At 57.7% G+C, this 27,114-nt stretch overlaps 1 protein-coding gene across 1 annotated transcript; it reads right to left on the bottom strand.

The window, feature by feature from the left end:
* Positions 1 to 368: 368 nt before the first annotated feature.
* TTC21A (tetratricopeptide repeat domain 21A) lies at positions 369 to 27,101 on the bottom strand. The gene is made up of 29 exons (XM_059664436.1): positions 26,974 to 27,101; positions 25,543 to 25,672; positions 24,176 to 24,286; positions 23,335 to 23,501; positions 21,898 to 22,020; positions 19,695 to 19,852; positions 18,685 to 18,769; positions 18,115 to 18,213; positions 16,954 to 17,146; positions 14,707 to 14,804; positions 14,341 to 14,541; positions 13,515 to 13,644; positions 11,560 to 11,717; positions 11,139 to 11,354; positions 8,531 to 8,769; positions 7,760 to 7,832; positions 7,531 to 7,641; positions 7,024 to 7,162; positions 6,735 to 6,838; positions 5,327 to 5,515; positions 4,273 to 4,383; positions 3,451 to 3,532; positions 2,506 to 2,656; positions 2,130 to 2,291; positions 1,845 to 2,037; positions 1,529 to 1,753; positions 875 to 995; positions 677 to 744; positions 369 to 560 (listed from the first exon to the last, which is right to left on the bottom strand). The coding sequence occupies exons 1-29, from the start codon at positions 26,998 to 27,000 to the stop codon at positions 483 to 485; spliced, it is 3,942 nt and encodes a 1,313-aa protein (XP_059520419.1). The 5' UTR covers positions 27,001 to 27,101; the 3' UTR covers positions 369 to 482.
* Between the last annotated feature and the right edge of the window lie 13 nt (positions 27,102 to 27,114).

Here is a 27,114-nt window from a genome sequence, read left to right as displayed (position 1 = left end):
ACCATGGCAGGGAAGAGCATCATGGCTGAAGAAGGGCTGCTTCTTTAGCTCCAGGACTCGGGGGACCAGACAGGAGAGGAGAGGCATTTACGGGGCTCCCGTAACAATATTAAAATAGCTGTAGGGTATTTTTTTTAAACACCTGTTTGCTCCCCTATGTCCACTCCCAGAGTCCGGAATAAAGGTGGCTGACCGAAGGGGACCTGATCTAAAAGAGGGGTGCCCAGTGAGCCCAGGGGAAGCTAAGCTGCTTGTTGTCCTTGTTCCCCAGAGCAAAACTGCTTCTTGTGCCTTAAAACACATAAAGCTTCAGGGCGCCCTTTAGACCAGAGGAGGCATGGCTCAAATAAAGCACACGACACTGACACGGGGAAGAATATGTCATTTTCTGAATCTCTTCTCCGCTGGCCCACATCCCACCCGCTCCGTGAAATGTCCGTAGGTTGGTGGCTTCCACCCAACCTGGCTCCCACTGACCACAGCTAGGCCCTCAGGGACCCCTGGGCCTTTACCAAAATTTCTTCTCTGATTTTGGGGTAGTTGGGGTACTTCCCGAGGACCTTGAACAGAGAGAGAAAGGGGGTAAAAACATCAGGCAGGCTCCCTGCCATACACCAGGCCGCTGCCCCAAGCCTACCCACCCCCGCCCCGCCCCCCGCCAGTGCTGGTGGCTTACATTGTGGCAGACTTCGATGGCCTCCACGAATTTCTTGCCCTTCAAGTAGTTGAAAGCTAATTTGAAGCCTGTTCAAGGGCAGAGAGAACACACGCACCCTGATGACCTGAGGAACCCTCCGGTTCCCACACGGGCCTGAACACAGGCCTTGAGGCCTGCGGTAAGGTCCCGGGGGCGGTCCTTGACGGGCGGCCTTACCGACGGCAGGGTTGGCGTAATGGCTGTACTTCCAGGCCAGCTCGTAGTTGGCGGCTGCGTCCTTGTAGGACTGCTCCTTCTCCATGATGAAGCCCAGGTACTCATAGGCCTTGTAGCAGGACTGCAGAGCAAGCCGGTCAGAGCCTCTGCAGGGGGCACCCACAGCCGGCCCAGCGCCGGGCGCCCACAGCCCCCCCTCGCCTGAGCGACCCCGGGACCCAGGAATCCTTCCCAGCTCTCTCCCCCATCCCACGCGCCCCTTGGCTGCCCGCCTTTGTACACCTCTTTATTTCCTTTTAAATGTGTTTTTATTTATCAGAGAGGAAGGGAGAGAGAGAAACATCAATGATGAGAGAGAATCATTGATCGGCTGCCTCCTGCATGTCCCCCACTGGGGATCGAGCCCACAACCTGGGCATGTGCTCTGATGGGGAGATCAAACTGTGACGTCCTGGTTCATAGGTCAGCGCTCAACCACTGAGCCACACGGGCTGGACTGTACGCCTCTTCTTGCCTTGCCCTGTGCTGTGCTCCCTGCTCCCATCCTGCTCTTTCCTGGTCTCTTCTCATCCCACATCTGCTCTACCCTAGACGCCTGCCACCGGGTGTCCCCTGCCCGCCCCCCCCGCCCCCCCAGGGCATCGCGCCCCTTGCCTTGTTGTATTGCACGCAGCGCCGCAGCAGCTCTGAGGCCAGGTCAAACTTGCCGCCCTGGCAGTAGATGTCGGCCAGCAGGAGCCAGCTCTTCTCCAGGTCCTCGGCCTCGGCCAGCGCCCACGGGGCCTTGGCCAGACGCTTCAACTGCGTGCGGGCCTTGGGGACCTGCTTCAGCAGCATGTAGGCCTGCGCCATGGCCAGCAGCGCGGGGACGCTGTCCCTCTGTGCCCAAGGGAGGTGGGAAGCAGACGTCTGTGCTGGGAACCTCAGCCTCTCCCGCCTGCGCCCCTGCCCGCCCGGCCAGCCAGCCCACCTCAGCCTGTGCCATCTGGATGAAGGTGCCCAGCGCGGCCTCCATGTTCGCCTTCTCCTTGGTGGCCAGCAGGCAGAGGCCCTGCAGCAGCTGCAGCTGCGTCTGGCCCCAGGCCGTGTGCGGGTGGAACTCCCGCAGCAGCTTCTCAGCGGTGCGCACGCCCAGCTGCTCTGACTCCTTCCTGCTGGAGGAACTGGAGGCATCGGTGAGCCTGAGGCCGCTGGCTGGCTCTCCCCGCGTTCCCAGAGTCCCGCCCCCGCCCCCAGGGGCCAGCCAAGCCCTTACATGCTCTCGGGCACAAAGTTGTAGAAGGCCTCTCCTCCCACGATCTCGTTGTCTGGGTTCAGGCAGATCTGCACCATGTAGCAGGTGGCGCTCCGGCCCCAAGTGCTGTCCTTGCGAGCTTTGTTTAGGAACTTGAGGGCTTCAGTGGGCTGCCCTATATGCCTGCAGTGGAGGAGAGAAACACCGGACTCAGACGGGGAAACTGAGACCCGGGGCGTGCAGGGGCTGAGCGCTGGTCTCCCCGTTCCCTGGTCTGGAAGCTGAATTTCTGCAAAAGCCCAGCGTGCCTGCCTGTTAAGGAGAAAGCCTCCTCACGGTAAAGGCTGGACGACTCGCCCCCCCGCCACCCGCCGCCCCCCCCCCCCCACGCACTCACCAGTGGTAGATGCCTGTGCAGTAGTTGAACCCTGGCTCCAAAAGCACGCGGCTAGACATCTTCTTGGCCAATTCAAAGAAGACAGGCGCGTCTTCGAGCTTGCCACTTCTTCGTAGCAGATCAATTAGTTTATTCAGTACAGAAAAGTGGTCTAAAATAAGAGAGCAGCGATCTCCAGGCTGGCAGAAGGGAGGACGGGGACACTGCCCTGGGCTGAGCAGGGACATTCCAGGCGCTTCGGTGTCTCCAGCATTGAGGGAGTAGGATAATGATGCGTAAAGTAGCAATAATCGCAGCTAGCAGTTATACAAACCTGGCCTGATATTAACTACACAATGAAGCACTTACTCTTATTGTTCCCATTTCACAGATGAGGAAGTGAGACACAAAGACGCTAAGAAATCTGCCAAGGGTCACACAGCTGATAAGTGGAAGACCAGGATTCAGACCTAGACATTCTGGCTCCAGGACCCACCCGCCTAACAGCTAGGATCCGCTGGGCCTCTGGGCAGACGGCTGCGGCCTGCTGTGTCTGGCGCCTTCTCCAGCCAGCAGCGGGGGAGGGGTGGATGCGGTAGTGAGAGGCAATGGAGCTACACAGCAGGGGCGAATTTCTTAGCCACTTCCAGGGGGCTGTGGCCTCAGAAGGGGACTGGGGTGGATCCCCACTGCCTGGGGTTTGGGGACAGACAGGCTGTCCCGGGCCCAGTGCCCAGCACTGCCCTGCCTGAGGCCCGGAACCGGCCCCTCGGACACGGGAAGGACCAGCACGTTCCATCGGGGCTTTATCAGTTTCCTGCCTCTCTGGGAACAATCGGAGAGGAAGGGGTTTCCTCAGCCCAGTCAGGAAGGAGGGGAGAGGGCCCACCCTTCTGGGGAGAGCGGCCCGAGCTGGTGGGAACTGCCCCGGCAATCTCGGTGGGCAGGCTGCATGCAGGCAGCTACCTGGCGCTTTCTCCAGGACTTGGTGGTAGAGGTTGATGGCAGCTTCGTAGTCCTGCTTCCTAAACATCAGGTCTGCCATCATCTATCAGAAAAGACACAGTGCTCCGGAATTCCTGACAGCAGCTTGCAAGGGGGTGGGGGCGGGGTTGGGGGGTGGGGCTGAGGAGCGGGGGTGGGGGGGTGGGGGGTGGGGGGGGTTAGGGGTAAGGAGAGAAGGTAGAGAAGCGTCCCTGGGCACTGGGGGAAGCTGCCACAGGAGGAGCCCAGAAGGTGGGGCTGCCTGGGGGATGTGGTGGGGGGGAGGGGGAGCAGCATGGAAGTGGGAAGGGAAGGCCAGGGCTGGACACCAATGGGACCTTTTGACAGCTAGCACAGCCAGCCCCTCACCCGTGTCTGAGAACTGCCAGCCCGAGGCAGGGGAGGTAGAATGGGGGCTCCCTTGCTCTGCTGGGGCGGCCCTGGAGGTGGCCTGGGTGAGAGGGACAAGTGGCTCTGGGGAGGGGGGCTTTTCCCACACACACTTCCCCAAGCCCCAGGAACCTGCCCCACCCTGGCCTTCACCAACGGTGGGTGTGGTTTCCCCTGGAGTGAAAGGACCTCACCGCCTCCCCCTGGATTGTCCCTGGAGGTAGATGCTGCCCCCTGCTGACAGCCCACCCCTCCCGTCTGAAGGACAGCAGGTCCACGCCAGGAGAGGTCTCCTCTGCCCGGCAGGTCTCTGGCCGGGTGAGCCAGGCCTGGGAGGTTATGGGGCTGGGAAGCAGCCTGCATGTGGTTGTGGGCGCCTGCGGGGGGCGGGAGGAGGTCCAGGGGGCCTCTTACCACGCAGGCGGTCTCATGGTACTTCTCGGTCTCCAGGAGGACTGCACAGTACTGCTGGCACAGGTCCAGATGTCCCTGCAGTAGCGAGACCCGCGCCAGCTCCAGCACCACCTGGAACGAGACCAGAGCGATGAACCAGCCACAGAGCGCCACGGGACCGCGCGGGGACGGACGCCTCGTTCTCTCATGCCCAGTTCTGCCCGCTCTGCTTCCAAGATAAGGCTCAGGTTCCCGGGAGAGCTGGCCCTCCTCTTCTCCCCGCAGGACTTCCAGCCATGCCGTGCGTTTCACTATTGACCTTCTCGAAGTTGGGGGCCCGGTAACTCGCACTCATCCTTCAGCTTCGACTCTGACCTCACCTCTCCTGGGAAGCCCTCTGCACCCCAGACTCAGGGACAGGCACCCTCTGCTGGGTTCCCGTCGTGTCCTGACCCACACGCAGGCACGGTCTCATGGTGGCAGAACTGCTTGTGTACTTGTCTACAGACCGTTGCCTGAGGGCAGGGACCATGCCTTGCCCCTCGGGTCTCCAGGGCCTGGCGTAGTACCTGGCACGTACTAGAAACCGGTGAGATGAGTACAATTTCAATGAATGAATGGGTCTGTCACTCAGCTTTCCATTTACTCTCTTCGCGTGAACTCCAGCCTCATTCCCTAACCGGAGCCATGCCCCTCTCACGCCTCCAAACCTCCTTGGAAACTTAGCCTGGGCTTCCTGCCCAGAGTCCCTGGCAGCCACACTCTCATTGTCTCCCCACCTCCAAGAGGGACCTGAAGACGCCAGACTAACGTGACTTGCAGCAACGTCTTCCCTCTCCACCCCCCACAAATGGCTGTCAAAGTGGGGCTCCCCAGCCTTGCTCCAAGGGCTGTGGTGGGAGAGGCCCCGGGGTCAGCGGGAGCGGTCCCTCCACACCGGAAGTCCCATGCCGCTTACGCCTGGGCTCCTCAGGCAGCCACAGCCTGTGCCCTGCTGGCCTGCGCCCTGCTCAGGGAGCTCAGCAGGGCATCGTGCCCGGAGAGAAGGAGTAGGGTCTGGCTTTGAGGACCCCACCTTGTTGTCAGTGGGCGAGTAGGAGAGGGCATCCTTGTAAGACCGCACCGCCTTGGCGTACTCCTTCTCCACCACGTAGTGCTCCCCAAAGTGGAAGCAGATGGAGGCTGCCAGCTCCTTCTGGGAGGGGATCATCTCCGGCTGCTCCAGCGGAACACGCTTCAGTATCCGAGCCTGCAGGTCCAGGGCCTTGGGGAACCAGTCAGCGCAGGGTCAGGAAGCTGGGGCCTGATGTGCCAGGCCTTAGGCCACTTCACAGCCAGTCCCAGCTCTGGTTCCAGAGCCTGCAGCGTTAGAAAGGGCATCTCAAGCTCCTTTAGCAAATCTGGGTCCCTCTGGACACGCCAGGCCGCTGGCCGAGTGCTCCGGTGGCAAGCTGGCACCACCTCTGCGACAGGCCCAGAGCAAAAGCACTCGAACAAAACACGCTATTGTATTCACCTTGTTTGCCTGTTTCCATCACACCTTGGCACTGGCTGTGCCTAACTGGCTTAGGCCGAAGGGCTAGAACAAGCACACAGTAGGTATTCAGTGCAAGCTGTGTTTTGATGGGTGCATTTGTTCTGAATATTGCCCTGCTGGGAATTTGAGGCAGCCCTCACACATGTCCAGGACGTGCAATGACCAAGTGAGGGAGTAGAGAGCATCAGGGCGAGAGGAAAAGGACGATGCCAGGGTTAAGTTTCAGGAAGAGGGCCCAAGTCGGCACTGAGCTCCCCGGGGGCCAGAGAGAGGAATGGGGACCCCATGGCAAACAATGGAATAAATCCAGCAGTTGGAAAGCGGGCTGTCCCTCTCCAACCACAGAATGCACCCCAGGAACAAGGGACAGGCCACAGCCTTGGGTAGGAAGAGAGAGGTAGGCAAAACAGGATGGGCAGGCGCTGTCCCGTCAGGGGCAGCCCAGGGGGGAAGGGTGTGGGTCGGGACCGGCCATATTCTGGTTCAAACCTCAGCTCCACCACTTTTGAGCAGTGTGACTTTGGGCACATTTCTTAACCTCTTTGAGCCGTTTCTGTCAAACAGTAAATGTCACAGTGCCTTTCTCAAAGGGCTACTGTGAGAATTAAATAAGAAAGCAAGAAGCCTGGTACAGAATCCAGCATAGAGCTATGGGCATTGCCCATTATCATCACCACCAGCATCCTTGAGGACAAAGGCATTATCTTGCTCCCAGCCCTGCCCTGCCCTGCCCAGCCCAGCCCAGCCCAGCCCAGCCAGCACTTTGGTGCACCATCAAATTAGTGAGCCAGGGTTGGGGAGTAAATGGAAGGTGGAGCTCAGAGGTGTAACGAAGCCTTCTTTTGAGGACCAAGCCTAGAGGCTTCCAAACCTTTAGCCCTATCCTTCCTTCTTCAGCTCCATCAGAAAACGGCAGATACAGACCTTGCGTCTACTGGTCAATTACCTTGTTCAAGGTTTCCAGCACATCTTCTTTCTTATGGCTCTTGTAAACCTTTGCCAGCAAAAGCAAGCACTTGACATCATTCATCATGGATGGGATGTCTGTGGCTACAAAATGGAAACTCAAATTACTGTTCTCTGCCTCTTGGGGATGAGTGAGGGGCACGGGGTTTGGGTTCAGGACCTCAGCTAGTGTCTGGTCCCGGCACCATTCTGCAAGAGAAGAGAGAACAGGGTGGGGAGCAAGATGCCTGCTCCCAATGCAAGGGGAGTGAGCTGGAATGCTACCTCACCTGCGTCGTGTTCCAGTGCCTGCTTCAAAACCTTTTCTGCTTTGTTGAACTTCTTTAACTTCAGGAGCAGCTCAGCCAGATCACAGCACAGAAAGTCCTGTCCGCTGATCTTCTGGGCCGCCTCATAAAAGTTGATTGCCTTTGTGCAAACAGGAAATGCTGGCATCAGGTCGGGCTCTACACTTGAGCGCCTGGCCTTGTGTTCCCCTCAGCAGCCGCCACACCTGTGGGCCCCTCCAGAACACAGAAGCCTAAGAGGAAAAGGCCTTCCCAGCTGGCAGGGCTCAAGCTTCAGCCTGGGCAGGCGTGGGGAGTGGTGGAGGGTGGCCGAGTTCTCCCCTTGGCACCCCATTCCGCAGGGAGCTCGGGGGTGGGGGGTGGGGGGGGGACTCAGCCACTCCCCTCCCATCCTGACCCCCTCTCCCACCCAGGCACCCTCCTCCCTCTTCCCTGCTGGGCTGGCCCTTCCCACCTCTTCCCACCCAGCCCAGCCCAGCCCAGCCTGACCTTGGTGTACTCGTGGGCCTTCACATAAGCGCGCCCGATTCTGCTGACCAGGGAGGCGTCGTGTGGGTTCTTTCTATAGGCCTCGTCGTAAGCCTCCAGGGCCTTCTCGGGCTGGGGGCGGGGTGGGGGGGGTGGGGCGGGGGGAGAGCTGTCAGGGGTCTCTGCCTTCTCTCCCACTGGGCAGGTAAGATTGGGGGGCAACGGGCCAGGCCATGAGGCCCTTGCTCACCTCCAGAATGTTCATGAAGGCATCGCCCAGCAGCAGGCTGGTGTCGGGGCCAGGCAGATGTTCGCAGAGCTCCCTGCGCAAGTAACCAGAAGCCTATCTCAGACCTGTGCATCCTTCACATTCCTGAGCCGCCGCCTTCTCTTCTTTCCATGAGTCCTGGCTGACATTCACCCATTCATCCAACACTCACCGAGAGCCCCATGTGCATGAGGCTCTCCTCCTCTGTCACCTGGGCCGTGGCCAGAGCTCCGCCCAGCCCTCCAGACCCTTCTCCATGAGGCAGCCACACTGCTCTTCCTAGGACTCCCATCTGACCACGTCACCCCACTGTGTAAGGTTTCCCACTGCCACTGGGATAGTCTCCCTCCCCGCTCCCAGCCTGCCCCTCCCACCTGAATTGCCAAATCGAGTTTTGCCTGAGGAAAGGGACTGGGGAGGTACCCTCTGGGTCCCAATGTCAAATCACAGAGACGGCGTCTTGGGCCTTCAGATCCGCTCTCTGTCCTCCTTCACCTCACATTAGTCACATCCAAGTCATTGGACATTTCCTCGAGGATGGGCCGAGCGGGGGCCAGGGCAGAAGTGCGTTCCCATGGTTCCCCCCAGAATGTGGGCCATACAAGGGGGAGGGGGTGCAAGCAGGGCTCAGTGTCCTCAGAACTCAGCAAGGAGCCAGCCTGGCTGACCTACCATGCTCAGTTCCAGCCCTCGGGGAAATTTCACACTCTCAGCCAACGCCACTGCGAGGAGGCTGCGGGTGCGTGCGCGTACCGGTAGCACCCAATGTAGAGGCGGACGTCTTTGCGGATGTGCAGGTAGATGCTGGCCATCTTCTCCTTGGCTTCCGTGTAGTAGGGCTGCTTGGGCGTGATGTTCCTCAGCATGCTCAGCGCCATGTCCACGTTCCCCTTGCTCAGGGCCAAGTCCACGTTGGCGATGGTGATGCGGGTCTCCTCCGGCGTGCCGCTGAACTCGTCGATGGCATCTTGCATGACCTTGGTGGCCTCGTGCTAAGACACAGGAACCCAACACACCCTCCGCTCGCCTCCACCCACTGCAGGTGGCCTGGTCACACTTCACATCTCTTCTAGGAAACGTAAAGCAATCCCCCTGCCCAACCTGGCCCGGGAGAGAAAGGAAACAGGGAGACGGAGGCCGGGAGCAGTCCTGCTACATGGGAGCCAAACATAGGATGACCCACCTCCATCTGTGGAGAGGCTGCAGGGGCAGAAAGGCGAGAGATCGCTTTGCTGTCCAGGGCCACTGTTCTTGGAGGGCAGGGGGAAGGTGCCCAGCTAGCTGGGGGGTACAGAAACCCCCAACTGTAAGAAGCTCCCTATTCCTGACCACCTCAAAGTCTTCCCATGGGAGACCTATGGACGCACATCCTTGAACTTCCCTGCTTAAATGTTGTGGGATTGGGTGCAAAGAGGTCTCTTGATATTTTCATTATATTTATACCCTTGATTATTTTAATACAGATACTTTCTTTGCCCATTTTGGTGCTTTTTGCCTTGCATTCAGCCTTCCCCAACCTCTGCCCAATCTCCTACGATGTCCTCAATGCTTTCTGTGTTCCACTGGTTCTCTCTTCTGTAGGAACATGGGTTAAGCCTTTAGCGGAGACCCGTTGTCTTTCTGATCCATCATCCCCTCAAATCACTTATTTTTCCTGGTTTCTCAACCCTTTCCTCCAGTCAGAGAGCTTCAACAAGGGCTAGGCTACTTTCCACTCTTTCTCGTGAAATCGTAGTTTTCTAACGACGTCCTTGTTTTCTGTGGTTACTCTAACTCCGCCAGCTGACTTTTCATCGCTCCCCGTTTTACTGGGACCCCTTTCTTGATCTCTTACGTTCTACTTTGAGCTCATTTTAGAAGACCCCAGGTTCTTTTTCTTTTCACTGAGTGGAGAAAAGTTTTCTGAAAAATTTTTTTCTTCTATTTCTTATAGTAATCTTTCTCCTAAAGTACAACCTTGTCTTTGGTCTGTTTTATCCCCCGTCCCCCCATTCACTCAGTAACCCACACTGTGGTTCCACACTGGGCCCATTCTGATCACCCCTCCTCTACGGGAACAGCTTCTCCTAAGCTTGCCTTTCTCACGAGTCCGGCTGGGAGCGCCTCTCCCCTTAGCTTTCTCCCGCTGGAGGTAGCCTTTTCGAGAAGCCAGGGTCAGGCCGGAGCCCGCTGGCTCGCAGTGAAGGCCACGGCTCTCAGGTCTGTTATCTTGGCCCAGGGAGCTGCAAAACGGCTGCCAGGTGATTTCCCTCCTTACTGTCCTCTGGCCCACCACCCCGACAAAGGAGCCTGGGACAGAGGACACCGCGGGCCTTTCAGAGGGGAATTCTCGCTCAGTAGCCTGCCCGTCTGTGGGCTGGATGCGGGTTCCTCCAGGAATGTCCCTGCTTTTCCCGTGGCTTCACCACATCCCCAGTTCAGAAAGTTTCAAGCAAAGGCCAGAACCTCAGGCCCCCCACTCACTGCACCCTGCTCTCTGTCACCCATGGTAGCTTTGGCGAGACAGGGGGCTTGTGACCTGTTCTCCTTTATCCGGGGCCTCAGCCCAGGGCCTGGCATAAAGCAGGTCCTCCATCCACCACTGAACGAATGACTGACTGTCAACTATTCTTAGAGGCAGCTGTCCCCTAATTTTGTTACAGATGGAGATTCCTTCCCTTTTAATTCTTTTTGGCAGATTTAAGGGAGGGAAGTACCGTAAACAAGCTCCCCCATCCCCGTCTTTGCCCAGGAGGCAAATTTTAACTTTAAGAAGAAAAGTCCTCGCGGACTGATTCCCCTGCTATGCCGCGATCACCGTAGGAGGCAGCAGGATGGCCCAGGACTGGTGGACCATGGAGGTAGGTGTTTCCTGGGGAGCAGGTGAGTGGGCAAGGCCAGCGAGGCTAAGGGTCACAGATAGAGTCCAGCTCCCCCAGCCCTGGCCTTGCCCCTGCCAGACCTTCTGAAGCCCCGGGGCTGCCTCACACAGGTCAGACACTGCAAAGCTCCAAGGGGACGCAGTTCATAAAGGTGATGGCGTGACTGGCATCCACTGGCAGGTAGGCATTGCCCAATCCGCACAGCCACCTGGGGTGGGCCGGAGGGGCCTGTGTGTGCCGCCTCCCTGAGATGCTGACGGGGACAGGGACACAGGCGGGGGGCAGATCAGGCAGGTCCCCGTCAGAGTGGGGCTTTATCTTGAGGGCCATGGGAGCCACGGAGGCCTTTTAGGCAGGAGAGAGCTATGCTTTCAAGGGAATAAAGACTCAAATGTTAGCCTAAGTAAACATTAGCCAGAATCAAAAGGCCTGGTGCCCAGGCCGACCCTGGCCCTCCAGCATGCCCCAGTCCCCGGGGAGAAGAGCCTGGCCGTCCTTACCAGCTCCCCGTTCATCCGGAGGGCATCTGCCAGCTCCAGTAAGATGGACGCCCGCTCACTGGGCCCCACGGAAGGCCCGCGGACCTTCTTGCCTTCTTCCGCCTTCAGAGTTGGTAATTTGATGATCATTTTCAGGGTCTTGATGGCTTCTGGATAGTCCCCAGACTTGTTGAGGGCCCTGGCCTTGATGAAGTGGTAGAGGGGGTGGTCTCGGACCTAGAGGGGCCGAGCGGAGGGTGGGGCTCCATCACCGCTGCTGCTCATGGCACCCTGAGCCCACTAGGCCCTCCCCCGCCTGCGGGCCAGCGGAGGGGCAGAGGATGCAGGGAGCTCCCGGGGCTCCTCTCCCAAGGCCTGTGGGGCCCGCAGCCAGCTGGGCTTGGGGATGCTGAGCAGGTGACAGGGCGCAGAGGAGCCCCACCTGGAAGTTGTGGCTGACGCCCAGCTCCAAGCAGTGGGAGCACATGGCAAAGTTGCCCTGCGCCAGGTAGATCTGGGACTTGAGGAGGTGGGCGTGCACGGAGGCGGGGTCCAGCTCCAGGCAGCGCTGCACGGTGCTCTGGGCATTCTCCAATTCCCCTAGAAACAACCAACAGACCCCTGCGTCCAGGGAGCCTGGGGGCCTCCGGGGACCCAGTGCGCAAAGGCAGGGTGACCTTTACGTGTCCTGCTACCCAGGAGCACCCACGGTTGGCATTTTACCCAGTTCTGTTCCGCCTCACTCAGAGGGCTCCTCCTAGAATGAGAACGACACAGTTTTTGTGAAACTCAAACCTCAGTGTCACACCTCCCTCCTGTCACTGCACTGCTCCAGCTGGAAGCTCCGGGGAACACCCAAGTCCTGGTGCCACGCCTAAGAGCAGGATGAAACCTAATAATAACGGCAACTGTACTTGCCACAACTTACCAAGCACCTGCTCGATGCCCCGCCCACGCAGAGCACTTCAGAAAGGCTGGCTTAGTATTTGCCCAGCCCTACAAGGTTGGTATCGTTCTCCTTGGTTCTTAGCTGGAAGGCTGGGACAGAGCCAGCATGTGAACCTGGGCCCTCAGTGCCCGAGGCTGAGCTGTGGACGCCCCGGCACTGTGGGGCTGAGAGCCTCCCTGCGGCCGGGCTGGCCCTTTGCGGGGGCAAGTGGCATCCCAGGGGTGGGGTGCAGTGAGCTGGGAGGGGAGCCAGGTCCCTCAACAGCTCCTGATCCAGGAAAAACAAGCATTGAAAACACAAGCTCGGGGGTCACCAGAGGCTGGGAGCAAAACAGGCCATGGGCCAGCCAGGCCCCCCAGCAGCCAGGGCCCTCCACCGCATGACCTGGTGGGTGGGGCACACCTGCTCCTGGGTCCCCTACGCCCTGCTCCTTCCCTGCGAGCTGCAGAAATGTCAAGATGTCTCCATGGCAACACCACCAGCCGGAGGCCTTGCTTGGGCCCAGGGGGAGTGCGCCTTCCCTCACCTGGTGCCCAGGAGGCCTTAAAGCTGTGGGTAAACCTGGTACCCAGATGAACACTGGGAGGACCGAGGATGCAGACAGGGGAGCCCTCGGCAGGGAGCCACCCACCCAATGCAGCGCCAGAGGACAGACAGGCGCATGGCATTCGGATGCTTGGGAAGCCCCGAGGCAACGGACGCCAGCTTGGCTCTCAGGCCGAGGGGTGAAAGGCCGCAGGGAGAGGGAGGGCGAGAGGGCGAGGGGGCACCCAAAGGGCTTGTTCCTTCTTCCCCTCTCTCTCCAGGATCTGGGCCTTGAGACGGGAGAAGGAAGCCACTCTGGCCACCCTGAGGCTCTGAAAGACGAATGGAACAGGCGTCCCCTCCCCATGAGGCCTTCCTGACCTCCGATAAAAACCATAACCCTACCCCCTCCCTTCCTGCTGTAGTTTTCTCCTGATAAAACAATACAGTGTGCAAACTCCAGGAGGGAATTTCTGCCTCTCTGACTGCTAGGGTATCCTGGCGTCAGAGCAGTGCCTGCACTCAAGGCAAGTTCGGTGACTACTGCCCGGCAGAGGCCACGCAATCAGCAAAGGTCTGGGTGGGAGAGACCCCTGCTGGTGAGGGAGGTCAGGAAGGTTTGAGGGGATCCGAGGCTGGAAGGCATGACGGGGCAGGCCTGGTGAGTGTGTGTGTGTGGGTGAGTGTGTGAGTTTGTGAGTGTGTGTGTGAGTGTGGGTGTGTGTATGTGTATGTGTGTGAGTATATGTGTGAATGTGCATGTGTGTATGTGTGTGAGTGTGTGTATGTACGTGTGTGTGTGTGTAAAGCATCCCAGCCAGGGAGCCCATGGACACTAACCCAGGGGCAGAAGTCCCACCAGATGTCTGAACAGATGCGGGAGGACGCAAGTTCCCACCTGGCCACCAGGACCACGGGCTCACCTGAGAGATACTTGATCTGAGCCATCACATACAAGGGGCCGATCAGAGCTGGTGCTGCCTTCACGACAGGAGTCAAGATCATCGCAACTTGCTTAAGAAGTGGAGACACGATCTGGCCTGGCGACCGGGGCTGCGGGAACGGGGGCCTGGCTGTGAGGTTGCCCCATCCTGGGAGACCCCTGGAGCCTCAGAAGAAGCTCTCCCGGGAGGGAGCGGGACTCCACACAGGTTTATTGCCCGCTCGGTACACCTGGGGCCCAGCAGGCGCTCCCGGGACAGGGACTTTGTTTCGTCCATATTGTGCCTGAGTGCCTAGCGTGGTGCCGGGCACGGGGCAGAGCACTCAGTAAACAGTTGTGGGGATGACTCAGGCCAGGCATGAGGGCTACTAGGCATGTCAGATCTGATCCCTGCCCACAGGAATCTCAACTGGCTGGGAAAGCAGGACGGACAAGTCAAGACGAACATACTTCTTCGAAGCCTTCTGGGAAAAGGGAGCGCAGTTCCTCTCTAGGATAAAGGCCGGGGCACGAGCCAAGGGCCTGCTCCTCCAGGTGCGGTTCCTGGACCAGCAGCACTGACATTACCTGGGGGCTTGTTCCAGACGCGGGCTTCTACCACCGAGTCAATCCCTGCACCGGAATGACCCCCAGGTGATCTGCGTGCTGCACATGCGAGTCTGAAAAGCACTGGCGCCCCCCCCCCCCCCCCCGGACCTGGGGCTCGCAGCAGCCTGGGGACTGGCCAGGGGAGGCCCCTGCCGCTGTCCGAACCTGTACTCCAGGCCCCCCCCCCACCCCCCCATGAAGATGCGCCTGCGGCTAACCTGCTTGGGGCAGAAGAACAGGTACTCCCTGACGATGCAGACCAGGAAGAGGGGGTCCAGCTTTTCGAAGTACTCGGGGCCCAGGGGGAGGCCCTGCATGTAGGAGAAGTGCAGCTCGGCCGCCTCCTGCAGGAGCGCCGTCACCTCCTGCTCCTCCTTGTGCCTCTTGGACGCCAGAAGGGCTTGGAGGAAAACCAGCACCTGTGGAGGCAGGCCCGGGGCTTGGAACCAACGCCAACCGGCAGAGTTGGTCGATGCGGGTGAAGCAGAGGTCCAGGCCATCCTGGCTACTCTCTCCATTGGGGTGGAGGAGTTTGGGGAGGGGGGACACACTCCTGGAGCAACCCATGCCCTCGGAACTCTGACCTCTGACTTCCCCAGGGACTGCTGCACCTCCTTCAGGAATTCCAGCTGGTGCTCGGCCTCCTCCAGGTGGCCCTCTAGGATCTGGCCCCAGATGATCCCTGGGAATGGAACAGAACATGCATCAGCAGCCAGCTCCCAAGCACGGCCAGCAGGCCAGCAGGCCAAGGAGCGTGGTGGGACCACGGCAGGAAGGATCTCAGGGTGGGGGACCCTTTTCCAACATCTTCATAAACTTAAAGTGATACATGCTCATGGGAAAGAATTCAAATCTTAAGGCAGAGTAGAAAAGCAGCCCTAGTTCATGCTCTGGCTTTAACCGTGCCTCCCTCCAGAGGTAACTTCAGGTCATTAACGCATACACAGCTTTTCCTGGTAGTTCATACACATCTACCCCAGTCTCTTTAATGAAGATGTGATATTCCACAGCGGTTGGAACCATTTCTTTAACTGTTGCCCCACCGAAGGACGCCTCATCCCACACTTGGTTTGTGTGCAATGACTAACCATTGCAGTGCTGCTGTGAGCATTTTGTGTGCGTGCCAATCCCTGAAGCAGAGGCGATGGGTCAAAGGACATGCGTATCTAAAACACCGAGAGATAAGGCCAACTTGTCCTCGGCTGATATTTGAATTCATATATTACTGCCAAGAATTTGAAAGTATCCTTTCCTTTTCACCTCGCAGACACACTGTACTCTTTGCCAGTCTAAAGAGTGAATTCTAACTTGTTTTAATTCACATGTTTTTGATTATTAGGAAGAATGAACGTCTTTTCATATATTTAATGGCCTCTTCTTTTCTACTATGAATTTTTTGTTCAGAGCTTTTTCCCGTTTCTCTTTTGGGGTGATTTCCGCCCCCCCCATATTATTAACTCTCTGTAGCTAACATTTCCTATTAGTTTGCCATTTACCTTGTCACTATTTTTAGTGTCTCTTGCCATCCATGAGTTTTAAGTGTTTACACAGTCAAATCAGTAAAATATTTTCTTTACAGTTTCTGAGTGTGTGGTCATGCTTAGAATCCCCAGTGAACCCAAGTCCAGTTTAATATTTATGTTTAAATACTTCATTCATTTGGAACTTATTACTGAATATGGTGTGAGGTGCAGAGTTACCTTTAGTTTTTTTTCTTACTGGATAGCCAATTATCCAACTATGATCATTGGACTTGGGTTTGGAGTCTATTGGTTTGAAGTGTCATCTTTATCCTGAGACCTGTTTCGATCCCATTTTATCTGTTTATTCCAGTATTGGCCTCAAGCTGGTTTAACTACTGTTGTTTTGTGATATGTTTTGAATTTGGGAGGACAAATCCCTTCTGTTTCTACTATTCTTCTTTTGATGTTTTTTTTTTGGCCATTTTGCTATAATTATTCCTGTCTTCCTAATCACCACCTTGGTTTTCGGTGATATCTGTCCTGCTATTTGGCTCATCTATGGAACTTTTTACTTTGTATTCACATTTTTAACAACTCTTTTTTGTTCCCTGTATTTCTTCACAGTAGCATGTTCTTGACTTATTGACATCACAGCCTCTGGAGCCAGCTGACTCTGGAGGTGTTTGGTGGGGGAACGTCTCCTCTGTGTCAGCCATGACCTTGCACGCACCCGCTCGGCCCCCCATTCAAACTGTCAGAAGATTTACACAAGGACGAGGCTCATTCGCACGAGCAGCTGGGCAGGTCCCCCGAGTTGTGAAGGCGACTGATTTCCTCAGCCCGGCCAGATACGATGGTGACGCCAGGATGCATGTGAGTGGGCCCGCCCTGGGCTGGAGCCCGGGGGACTGCCCCGTGGACTTCCCTTCTGGCCCCCCCGCCGGGGCTCTCCTCTTAGATGAGGGAACAGGGAAGGAGTCAGCCTGATGGAGGAACATTTGAGGGGGTTTTGCCCATGTGCCCGGCAGCCACATCCTGTTGTCCTGCATGTCCCTGTGGTGGTGGGAAGCCACCTGCTTGGGGCAGAAGAACTGGTTTGTTTCTGCTTCCTCCTGAGCCTCCTGATTGCGTCTCTGGTCGCCAGTGTTGCTTTGAATCCACTTTTGAGTGTTCCGGTGCCTCTCCTGTGCGAGTATTTCTATGCTTGTAGATTCACGGAAAAGCACCCTGTCATACAATGCACCCCCAAACGCACACACCCTCTGGGGACAGTGCTCCCCACACCTCTCTTTTGGGCCCAGGAAGGCTACCCGGTTTGGCTGCCAACCCCTGCCCTTCCAGCGCCCACCCTACCCAGCCTGCAAAGACCTGTCAAGGCGGCCACACTGTTCTCGTCCACTTTCATGGCCTCCGAGTACCACATAGATGCCTCTTTCACTTGGTCCTGCAGGATGAAGAGGTAGCCCAGCTCTATGGCCAGGTGGGTGTAGGTGGGTGCGGCCAGAAAGGTACGTTCGATGAAGCTGCACACTAGCTGCAGAATCATCTGGTGCCTCCCACACTGCAAGGAAGGGACACACAGGGAGGGGAGACCAGTCAGCGCAGTGGGTCTGAACAAGGCCACGTCAGAATTGGGGGGCATTTTAACAGGCCTAGGAGGGGGGCTCAGGAGAGCCTCAGAGGCACCCTATGTCCAGGCAGCTGGGCCTGTGCCGCTGATCAGCTCCCAAAGAACCTCCCATGGGCCACAGCTGCCTCCGGCCCGAGGGACCCATCCCCTGTCTGGCCGCAATAACTGCGATTCACCAGGAGGTTTTTCAGAAATTGCAGCTGGGTGAGAGAGGTTCTTGTGCCCCGCTGACGGGAAGTGACCCCAAAGGCTGCGAGCAGCCACTTTCCCTGCCATGTGCAGGGTCCACAGAGAGACTCGGCCCAGACGTGGAGGGAGAGATGGCCTCCCAGTGGCATCTGACCCCAGGGTTCTGTCCCCCGAGGCCCGAGAGCCACCCCTGTTCTTACAGCAAGTCCTTCTAGTGAACCCTGCTTTGGGGCTGATGGGGCTGACAGAGGCCGACGGTTTGGCGGCCTTGCCTGATGTCAGAGGGCCTCCTAGACAGGCCGGCCTTCCCGGGTCGCTTCCGCAGAAGGAATATGGGAGTTGGGTGCCCGGTACCCTGAGGCCAGAGCTGGGCATGGCTCTGCTGTGCAACAGCCATACTACCACCCTCTTCCCTGAAAAGAGGCGCCACCCACTCTAAAAGTGCTGCCTGACGGCATCTCCCTGATTTCTTAGCATCTCTGAGGGGCACCTGGTCAGAGGAGACAGGGCCCACATGACACAGGTGTTGGCCAGAGGCAGGTAGGGGCCACAGGGTGTGGGCGATAAGTCCGAGAGGCCAAGTTTGAACCAGAGAGAGGAGAGATGGAGTACACAGGGAGCTTCCAGGGGGACCATAACCGCCCCCCCGCCCCAGCTCCAAGGGACACAGTGAGAAGCAGTAGTTCAGAACCAGGAAAGCGCCTTCTTACCAGTCTGCTAACCACAATAATTTTTTTAAGATGGAGGCTTGGATTTTGGGGTTCTCTTGTCTCTAGTGCCTTAATCAGATTTCTAATGTGATCGGCAGCCTGCAGGGACAAAACAGACGACGTCAGAGGCGACGTGTCCAACAGGAGCTGGGCAGAGGTTCTCCACTCCGGCTGCATGTCACCATCAGCTGGGGAACCTTACAAACACCCACCCCTGAGTGCCAGCCCCCGAGACCCGGATGTAACTGGACATGGGGGTCCAGGTATTGGCATTGCTTCAGAGCCTCACAGGGGAGCTTTCAGGAACATTGTCCATCGAAGAGCTGGCACTGCCCCTTGGGTGTGTGAAGAGAAGCTGCCCTTTCACACCCACCCAGGCAGAGCCTGGGGCCAGCTGTCACTGTGCCCACACTGCAGGGCACCAGGCCAGCAGCCGACTGCCTGGGAGGGAGGAGGGAGCCAAGATCCAGGGAGCACCCGTCAAAGCCTTGGGGTTGGAGGTGCTATGAGGGGTTCCTCCATGGCTATGTTTGTTTCAAGGCTCAACTTCTGAGTCTTGAAAGAACTTACTGTGGTCATGTTTCCTTCTCTTGCAAGCTCGTGCACAGCTAGAATTTGGTAGGCATCTATATTTCTTTTATCTTTTTCTAGGATTCTGAAAGAGGAAGAGGAGCCACATGAATGCAGAGTATTCCTAGGCAAGGCGAGGATGGTGTAGCAGCGTCAACTTCTGGTTGTCTTCCACTCTCCATTCTCCCCTCTTTTAATACTAGAACTCCCGAACTGGTGGGACACATGGCGACCCAGAACAAAAACTACACTTCCCAGCTTCCCTCTGCAGCGTAGGTGTGGCCATGTGATTGAGTTCTGGCCAATAGGATACACACTCAGGTGCCCCTAATGGTTTTTTATTTTTTTTTAATTTTTTTAACATTTAAGGAACCATATTCTTTTTTTCTTTGTTTTTTGAAACATACTTGAATTTTCATTGATTTCACAGAGGAAGGGAGAGCGAGAGAGAGAGAGATAGAAACATCAATGATGAGAGAGAATCATGGATTGGCACACCCCCTACTGGGGTTGGGGTAGGATCGAGCCTGCAACCCCTGCATGTGGCCCTGGCCCGAATCAAACCTGGGACCCTTTAGTTCGCACCGACTCTCCATCCACTGAGCCAAACCGGCGAGGGCCACCCCTAAAGTTCTTATTAACATAAATCATATCCACATTTAAAAAAAATTAAATAGCACAGCAGTCCTTAGTCCCCTGCTTTCACCCTGTAACTCTTGCTGTTTTGGGTTCTATAGGCAGCTCCCTCCATCTTTCGTCTAAACGCCATGCTCAGACCTCGTGGGATGCCCGTTTCTGATTTTTCCCTGCAGGCCACAGGGGCCGGCTTCCTGCCGTGGCAGGTAGGTGTCCTCCCTCTCCTCCCCGCCATGATGGGATGCTATCGGTACTCACAACTCCCCTGGTGACAATTTTTACTTTTTCGGTTCCACCAAATACACAGTATCTCCCGCCTCCCCACCTTGCACGATGGGAGCATATTAGGGGCACGGTCGCCCCTCGCCCCTCACCTGTGTCCTGTTTCTAGCGCCTGCTCCCAGTCCTGCCGAGCCAAGAACAGCTTCATCTTGAGGATCCAGGCGGGCAGGAAGCTCTCCGAGACCACGGTGATCTGGTTCACCACCTCCAGGGCCCCCGAGTAGTTCTGCTGGGTTATGTGGTACATGGCCTGGAGGAGCCGAAGAGCCTCCATCAGTGCCCATGGAGGGTGGCGGCGATGCCAGTGTCTCCCCCAGGTCAGGAGCAGAGGCGGACGCCTGGGCACCCAGTGGCCAGTCCAGGTCCACCACAGTCCCAGGTTCCAGGAGGGGCAAGGCAGGGGCAATCAGGGAGAGAGAGAGCTGCGCCCTGAGCAGGCCTGGGCCTCTTGGAGGCCAGGTGAGGGCTGCCCCCTAGGGACAGAGCTGGGGTTGCAGGCCACTTGCCAATTCGAGAACCGGCCCATTCCTTTCCCATCCGCTTTCCTGAAGCTTGCCACTGAACACTGCCCCCTGGGGCCCAGGACAGCAAATTGGTGTCAATGAGGGTTTGAGAGCAACCTCCTCTACAGCAAGGTTGTGGGGCTTTTTCTGTGTCACGGCCGCTGGGCTGGGCTGGCCAGTGCCAGCCACCAGGTTCTCCTGGGTGCGTCTGACTCAGGGGTGCCTGCGGGGTAGGGGGCAATGCTCCTAAAAGACTTGAACCCGCACCCTGAAAAGGCTGAGAGGATGCTTATGTTGGACCTGTAGCAACCTTCCACGGGGGGGACTATTCTAAATGAAAACGTACAAATAAACGTGTCACCGCAGCACTTTTTCCAAGTCTGCAACTGGAAACAACCTCAATATCCAAATAGGAGAGCCGGCTGGCGAGTTACGACAGCCCCATTCAATAGGGGACTGGCTCTGGGTGGCCATTCCAAATGGCGTTTGCTGATTGCAGCTCACACGAGGGAAAGAGCCCAAATGATAACATGCCCCACGATGGTGACTCTATTGGATAACCACACGACCCACCACCCTACGGTGGGGGCCCTGTGTGATCCCCTCAGGTCCAGGAGAGTTGGCAGCTGGTGGCTCTCAGGGGAGCCCCCTTCCTGGAATCGCCCTGGACCAGCGGTGGTCAAACTGCGGCTCGCGAGCCACATGCGGCTCTTTGGCCCCTTGAGGGTGGCTCTTCCACAAAATACCATGTGGGGGCGCGCACGTACAGTGCGATTGAAACTTCGTGGCCCACGCGCAGAAGTCGGTGTTTTGTGGAAGAGCCACCCTCAAGGGGCCAAAGAGCCGCACGTGGCTCGCGAGCCGCAGTTTGCCGACCACTGCCCTGGACTGAAGGGAGCTGCCTGCTGCCAGCTCATCCCGTTCCCCGGGGGCGGCCCACACCCAGCATCTTGTCAGCGAGGGGGGCAGTGAAGGGCCATCCCAGCTCCGCAAGTCCAAGCAGAGCGGGCCGAGACCTTCGCTGTGTGGGCTGCACCACCCAGCCTCTCCCTCTGCCCAGCCCACTTCTTTCTCCTTCCCCACAGGTGCCGGTCCCAAGGGTGCTCCCTGGGAAAGGCCCCGCATGACAATCTCCATGAAAAGTGGCCGTGGAACACCCCGAACCCAGGCACAGAAGAAAGACGGGGGGCACCGCCCTGGAGAGTTAACACGAGCTGTGGTGGAGTGGGAGGGCTCAGGGCGTCATTCTCATTCATCTTTTGACTTTTTAGACTTCTGCTTTTTAATGACTGCGCACACAATTCGTAAGAAAGGTATACACAAACAGAAGAGAACAAAGGGGTCGATTCCCTCTTAGACTGACTTAGTGAGCGTCACATGAGGAACGAGGAACCTCATTTAAATGAAGATCAGAAAATACAAAAACACAAAGCCATACCTCCCCCTTCACTGATGGCCAACCAAGAGACCTGAGCAGGTGGGAAGAGAAAAGGCGACATGAGGAGTATGCGAGAGAGATGCGGAGAAAGGGGGCAGTGAGCGAAACCAAAGGCAAACAAAGCCTGGAAACGCTAAGGCAGGACAGACCCTGAGGCGGAGACCTGAAGACGCCATGCAGAACGAGACAGGAACCCAGGCTGAGCAGGAAGGAGCTGGGAACTGGGCTGGCTGCTGTGGGACCCTGCCCCCGTCTGCTCCCCGTCCTGGAGGCTGAGGGCTGAGGTCGCCTGGTGGGCCGCGGGCTCCCAAGGCCCAGTCAGCGCTGCCCCCTCCCCTCCTCCCCGCTGCCCACCTTTCCCAAAAGCCCCAGCACATCTTTGTTGTCCTGAACTCCTTGCTCCAGGTACTTGATGGCTTTCTTCGCAGTTTGGGGCTTGTCTGAGGTGAGGTCCACCAAGCCTTTCAGCACGTAGCCCTGGGATAAGAACACGAGGAAAGAAAGATGGGGTCTCTGGTCCTGCTGAGCCTGGAGTCAGCCCGTGTCTCCTGCCTCATGTCCCACCAGGTGTCACCGCACACCTGCGGCCCCGCCAGGCACAGCTGCATGCAGACCCCGGGGCAGCCCTGCTCGCTCTCACCGCCAGGCCTTGCTTTGTCCCTAGCGTCCCTTTGCCTGCAATGCCCTGCTCAGCACACGTCCCCCAAACCAAAGTATGTCCCCTGATTAACGACCACTAGTCTTTAAAACTCAGTCTAGGCGGCCTTCCTTGACCTTCCAGGCTGGGGTTGGGCCCTCCCCAGGACCACCAGCTCTCTCACTCCCCAGGACCCCCAGCTCTCTCACCGAGGCACTCTCACCCCTCTCATCACGGCCTGCTTAATTTATACTGCGCTCTGGAGGCCAACATGGGGCCGCTCCTGCTCTCTGCAGGTGAGCCGGGCAGGCCCTCTGAGCAGGCGAGCAGGAGCCATTCTGAGCTCACCGGCCTTGCCGGCCCCCCTCCAGCCTTCACCCAGCCTCTCCTGGCCGATGGGGCAGGCAGGGAGGGTGGGGGGCTCAGAGGAGCCCTAGGCAGGGCGCCCGCCCTGGAGTATCCCTCGTGGCCCGGACCAGTGTTTCTCCACTCTTCCATTACTGCCCTCCTGAGGAGCCCTTTTAGACATTTTCCCCCTAATCATTCCCTCCCCCGCCAGGAAATTTTAATATCACACATATACTGTGATACGTGTTGTACGTATATCTGCGCCTTCCTCCCAGAGCCAGTTTTCAGCCTGTTGCGGGGGAGGGGGGGGATATCTCCGCTGCTGAGAATGCATGGCCCTGGCTGAGGCTGCACTTCCGCTCTCAGGGCGGCTCTGTGCCTGGGAGGTCTCTGGTGTCTGAGCGCCCCCTGCTACCCAGCAGATCACTGCGAGGAGGACTCGGACTTGCAGGCCCAGTGCAGCTGGTTCATCTACTTAAACTAACAAACAAACGTGACATCTGGACTTTTAGCTAAAAATCTTCTGATTTCTAAATGTCAGCGATGAATTCAAGATTTTTAGGATATATAGTGCAGGCCACGGGGCGCCTGTCTGCAGAGGGGACTCTGGACAAACGTCAGTTTGTCCCGGACTAAAGCCCCGAGGCACCCTGGGTGGGGTCACTTCGAGACCCTGGGTCTTGGCAGTGCCGGCCGGGCTGGGGCCTCCCCCCATCCCCGTGGCCGTCCGCCCGTGGGAGTAATGGCCGCTCTACTCGGATGTGATGGGACGCTGCTGTCGCCCTGGTGACGCCCGTGGCGAGTACCTCTCTGGCGCCGTTGGACAGCTGCAGCATGCGGTCTATGTACTCCTTGGCCTTGTCATGGCGGCCCATGAGCCAGAGGAAGAGGCCGGCGTAGTAGAGGGCAATCCAGCTGGCCGTCTTGCGGATTTCCTTCAGGCTGCTCTCCAGCTCCTGAATCGCTTCTTGGTCTGTGAATCCGAGAGAGGAGTGCGGGCGAGGAGGTGTGCCTGGTCCCGCAGGGGGCACCGAGGGCCCTGGCGGCTGCCTCTGGACACTCTGGGGCGCCCACAACACATGGAGCCAATGACACGGCAGCCCGGGGCCTGGAAACAAGGCACACTGGCCCCGTGGTGCCCCGGGCGCTGCCCAGGCCTGGACTTGGGCTTGCTGCCTCTTCTCCTCGGTGCCCAGGGTGGATAAATAAAGATATGCTGAGCAGACAGGCCAAACCCGAATCCCTCACCTCAGGTGCACAACTCATTCTGGGTGGGGGAATAGTAGTTTGTGGTCTCTTGGAACCTCTCTAGGGAAGTGGAGATGAGTAATAGAATTATTTATGTCAGTGTGATTTTTCCTGACAACATCTTGGCAAAGGAAAGCAAGGTGTCTCCCCAACTCTTGGGGTCTTGAAGGAGGACCCCTCCCACTGTTATGCTCTCTGCCTATGGCTCCCACTCAATGGGGCCTGGGCACGGGGTCTTCTTTTGAGGCCTTGCAGGGAAGGGGAACAGCAGCCACTCCTCAGAGGCCAACAGAACCTGCAGCCACCAGGTCACCTATGTCCTTCTGCAGCCCTGGAGGGGCTGGCTCCCGGAGTGGGGCCATCTTTCCCTGGTGGGGCCAGGCCCCGCTGGGCACTCACCGATGGTTTTACAGCACTTGTGAGCATAAATGAGGGCCATGATGGAGCACAGGGACACGTCTGGGTGATTCCGGAGGCTTTCCAGGCTGCTGATGGCATCCTGGATGTGCTCTGCCAAGTGAGACCACGTGGTTATGCTTTGGGCTCCAGGCCCAGAGGGCAGAAGGCTCCATGGCAAGTACATGGGGATCCTCATTAGGGCTGACCCGTGGCTTGGCACCACCTGGCTTGACCCAGAATCAGAGGACTAACTGGTACAAAATGTCCCCAATGGCCTGAGGTCCCTGAAGACTGACGCTCCTTGAAATGCTGCTGGCACCATGGTTCAGGCTGCCAGGGGCCGGAGGGCTTGGAGCTGAGGATGCACCCGTGAGTACACAAGGGATACCTGGGAGGTTGAGATTTTTGGCTTGGGACAGTTCTGGAAAAAGAACCTCAGGGCATTTCTAGTTAGCTGCACAAGAGCCAACAATTACATTTATCCCTCCATGTCCACTGACATTGGCCAGGGGCAGCTCAGCCTGTCCCTAGCCCAGGGTCCTTCTGAGTGTCTGAGTCAGCACCTGTATGGGCCCCGCTCCTCCCCTGTGCCCTGCCAGCACGGCCAAGGGTGACCCTGAGTGGGTGCAGTGAAGGATTTAGAAAAGACAGACAAGAGAATGAAAATCTGGGTCTTGGTGGGACCCTGCTTCTTGGATGGAGAGACAGACAGCACCACGGACTACACGCCATGTCTTTATTTTATGGCCAGATTCTATGAGGCAAAGTAAGGGCGTGGTCAAGATGTTTACAACAGTCTCGTGGGTTTCGATCCTACTCAAGTACAGGCACCTGAGCTCTAGCAAACACACATCACTCAGGCATGTGGGGCCACGTGTTCGGACCATAGGTTCAAGCTCACAACCACAGCTATTGGCTATAATTGTGCTGGGAGGGCTCTGCCCTCCAAGCTGGGACTTGCACGTGGCCATGAGAGGACTGTGCCCTCTCATCAGTCCGAGGCTTGAACCTGTCCAAACACTGTAGCCACTCTCCACACTCCCCCTGCCCCTGTACCATACCTGCTGGTACCCACACCCACCACTTCCTCCTTTTCCCGCACTATCGGCTCTCAGCTTCCAACCTCGGGATCAGTTCAATAATCGTGCAGTCATTTCTCCACCCACTCATTGTGCAGATAGGGAAACCGAGGTGCAGAGCAGCAGTAGTGAGCCCTCTAAGGTCTCAAAGGCGACTACCTATGGATGGCACAGGCTTCTGCGGACGAGCCTGGGGATGACTGGGGGTAGGAGTGGGCGTCTGGGTGGAGTCAGTGTTAGTGCCGGGCTAGTGCCCAGGTCAGGAGGCCACCAATGACGAGTCCTTACCTTCCCTGAAGGCTCCATAGGCTTTAAAGAACTGCAGCACAGGGTCATTGCTGAATTTTTCCAGGCCCGTGGCCGCGGCCTGCTGCAGGTGGTGGAAGTACTTTTCCTGGTTGTAGTAAATGATCCCAGCCTGTGGGAGGGGAGCCACCCACTGCAATAGCCCTTCTCCGTCTCTGTTCTGACCTCTCCCCCCCCCCCCCCCCCCCCCCCTGTTCCCTGCTCCTCTCCTCCTCAGTTCCGTGAAGGAAAGAGAAAGAGAAGTTTCTGGCCTCATCCTGTTCACCAGGCCCAGGAGCAACTCCATGCAGTTTCCCCAGGAAGGAGCCTGGAGGTGTCTGTCGTGGAATTATCCACAGATTCTGGTTCAAAGGTGGAAAATTCAACTCGAGCTGTCTTAGGCAGGGGCTCAGGGGGAAGACGGGGGACCAATACTAAGAATAATTGCATCAGGAGTTAGTTACAACTTATTGTGGCCTAACCACCTCGGGAAAGTGTACCCAGGGCTTTACGTCCATTACCTTCCGCGTCATCCTCTTCACAGCCTTCCCAGTTAGGAAAGCTGAAGGCCATGGCGACTGTGGCTTGACAGAAGTCACACAGTAACAGGGGCTGAGATTTTAAAGCGAGTCTCACTTCCCCTAAGGTTTCTGGGTGCTGGGGTTGGAGACAGATGTGGTTGGATTGTAACAGCCTGTGGGCCATATGAAAGGGCCCCGGGCATCATCCTGAGGATAATAGGACGCAGTGGGAATGGTTTTAAACAGGGGAGAGGGACGTATTCAGATGTGCGATTTTGCCAAAACCACCCTGGTGGTTGTGTGTGTGGGGGGGAGGAGGGGGGGGCTGGGTAGAGGGGGGATGGCTGGTGAACAGAGCTGAAGCAGAGAAACCAGTTGGGTGGGGGACTGTTACAGGTGCCCAGGGGAAAGGTGGTGGTGACCCAGGGCTCCGAGGTAAAAGTGGGTGATCTCAGGAGACATTTAGGAGCGGATGTTTCTTGCTGATAGATAGGATCAGGGGATGGGTATGAGGAAGAGTTAAAGCTGGGGGATCAAATGGTGGTGCCATCTACTGAGGTCGGGGACACAGAAGAGGCGCCGGCAGGGAAAGGGGAGCTGACGGCAGGATGATGGAGACGGGTTGGGTGCGTTGGTTTGGAGGAGCTTGGGGAGGGGACTGGGTGGGGATGCCGATTTGGGGCTCATGGTGCACAGAAAGCACCAGGCGGGATGCCCTCATCAGGGAGAGTGAAGCGAGAAGGGTCAGGACCCCAGCAGCAGCGGAAGACAGCCAAGTGCGGGGCAAGGGGATGGCAGGAGCAGGTCCAGAGGGGGCCGGAGAGCGGCAGGGCTGGGGGGGGGGAGGGGGGGGTGACCGGGCTAGGGGCGGAGAGTCCCAAAGGGAGCGCCCGGCAGCGCCCGGGCCACGCACCATCAGGGAGGAGTCATTGCTGTTCATCTCTGGACGCCAACGGCTCGGAGTCCGGGTCTGGCGGGGCGGAGCGGGGCCGGATGCCGGAATCGGGGTCCAGGGCACGCCTCTAACCGCCGGCCGCCGGCGGCGCGCGCGTCC

This window comes from Myotis daubentonii, chromosome 14 (assembly GCF_963259705.1).
Source record: "Myotis daubentonii chromosome 14, mMyoDau2.1, whole genome shotgun sequence".
Classification (NCBI taxonomy): domain Eukaryota; kingdom Metazoa; phylum Chordata; class Mammalia; order Chiroptera; family Vespertilionidae; genus Myotis; species Myotis daubentonii.
Note: the sequence above shows the minus strand (reverse complement) of the source record. Positions and strands in the feature narration are given on the sequence as shown.

What these genes read in the sequence shown, in the direction of transcription:
- TTC21A (XM_059664436.1), bottom strand. Translation starts at nt 27,000, where the DNA reads ATGAACAGCAATGACTCCTCCCTGATG. An exon ending in CTCTACATTGGGTGCTACCG is followed by an intron (nt 7,833 to 8,530) that starts GTACGCGCACGC and finishes TTACTTGCGCAG; the next exon opens with GGAGCTCTGCGAACATCTGC. An exon ending in ACCATGAGACCGCCTGCGTG is followed by an intron (nt 3,533 to 4,272) that starts GTAAGAGGCCCC and finishes CTTTTCTGATAG; the next exon opens with ATGATGGCAGACCTGATGTT.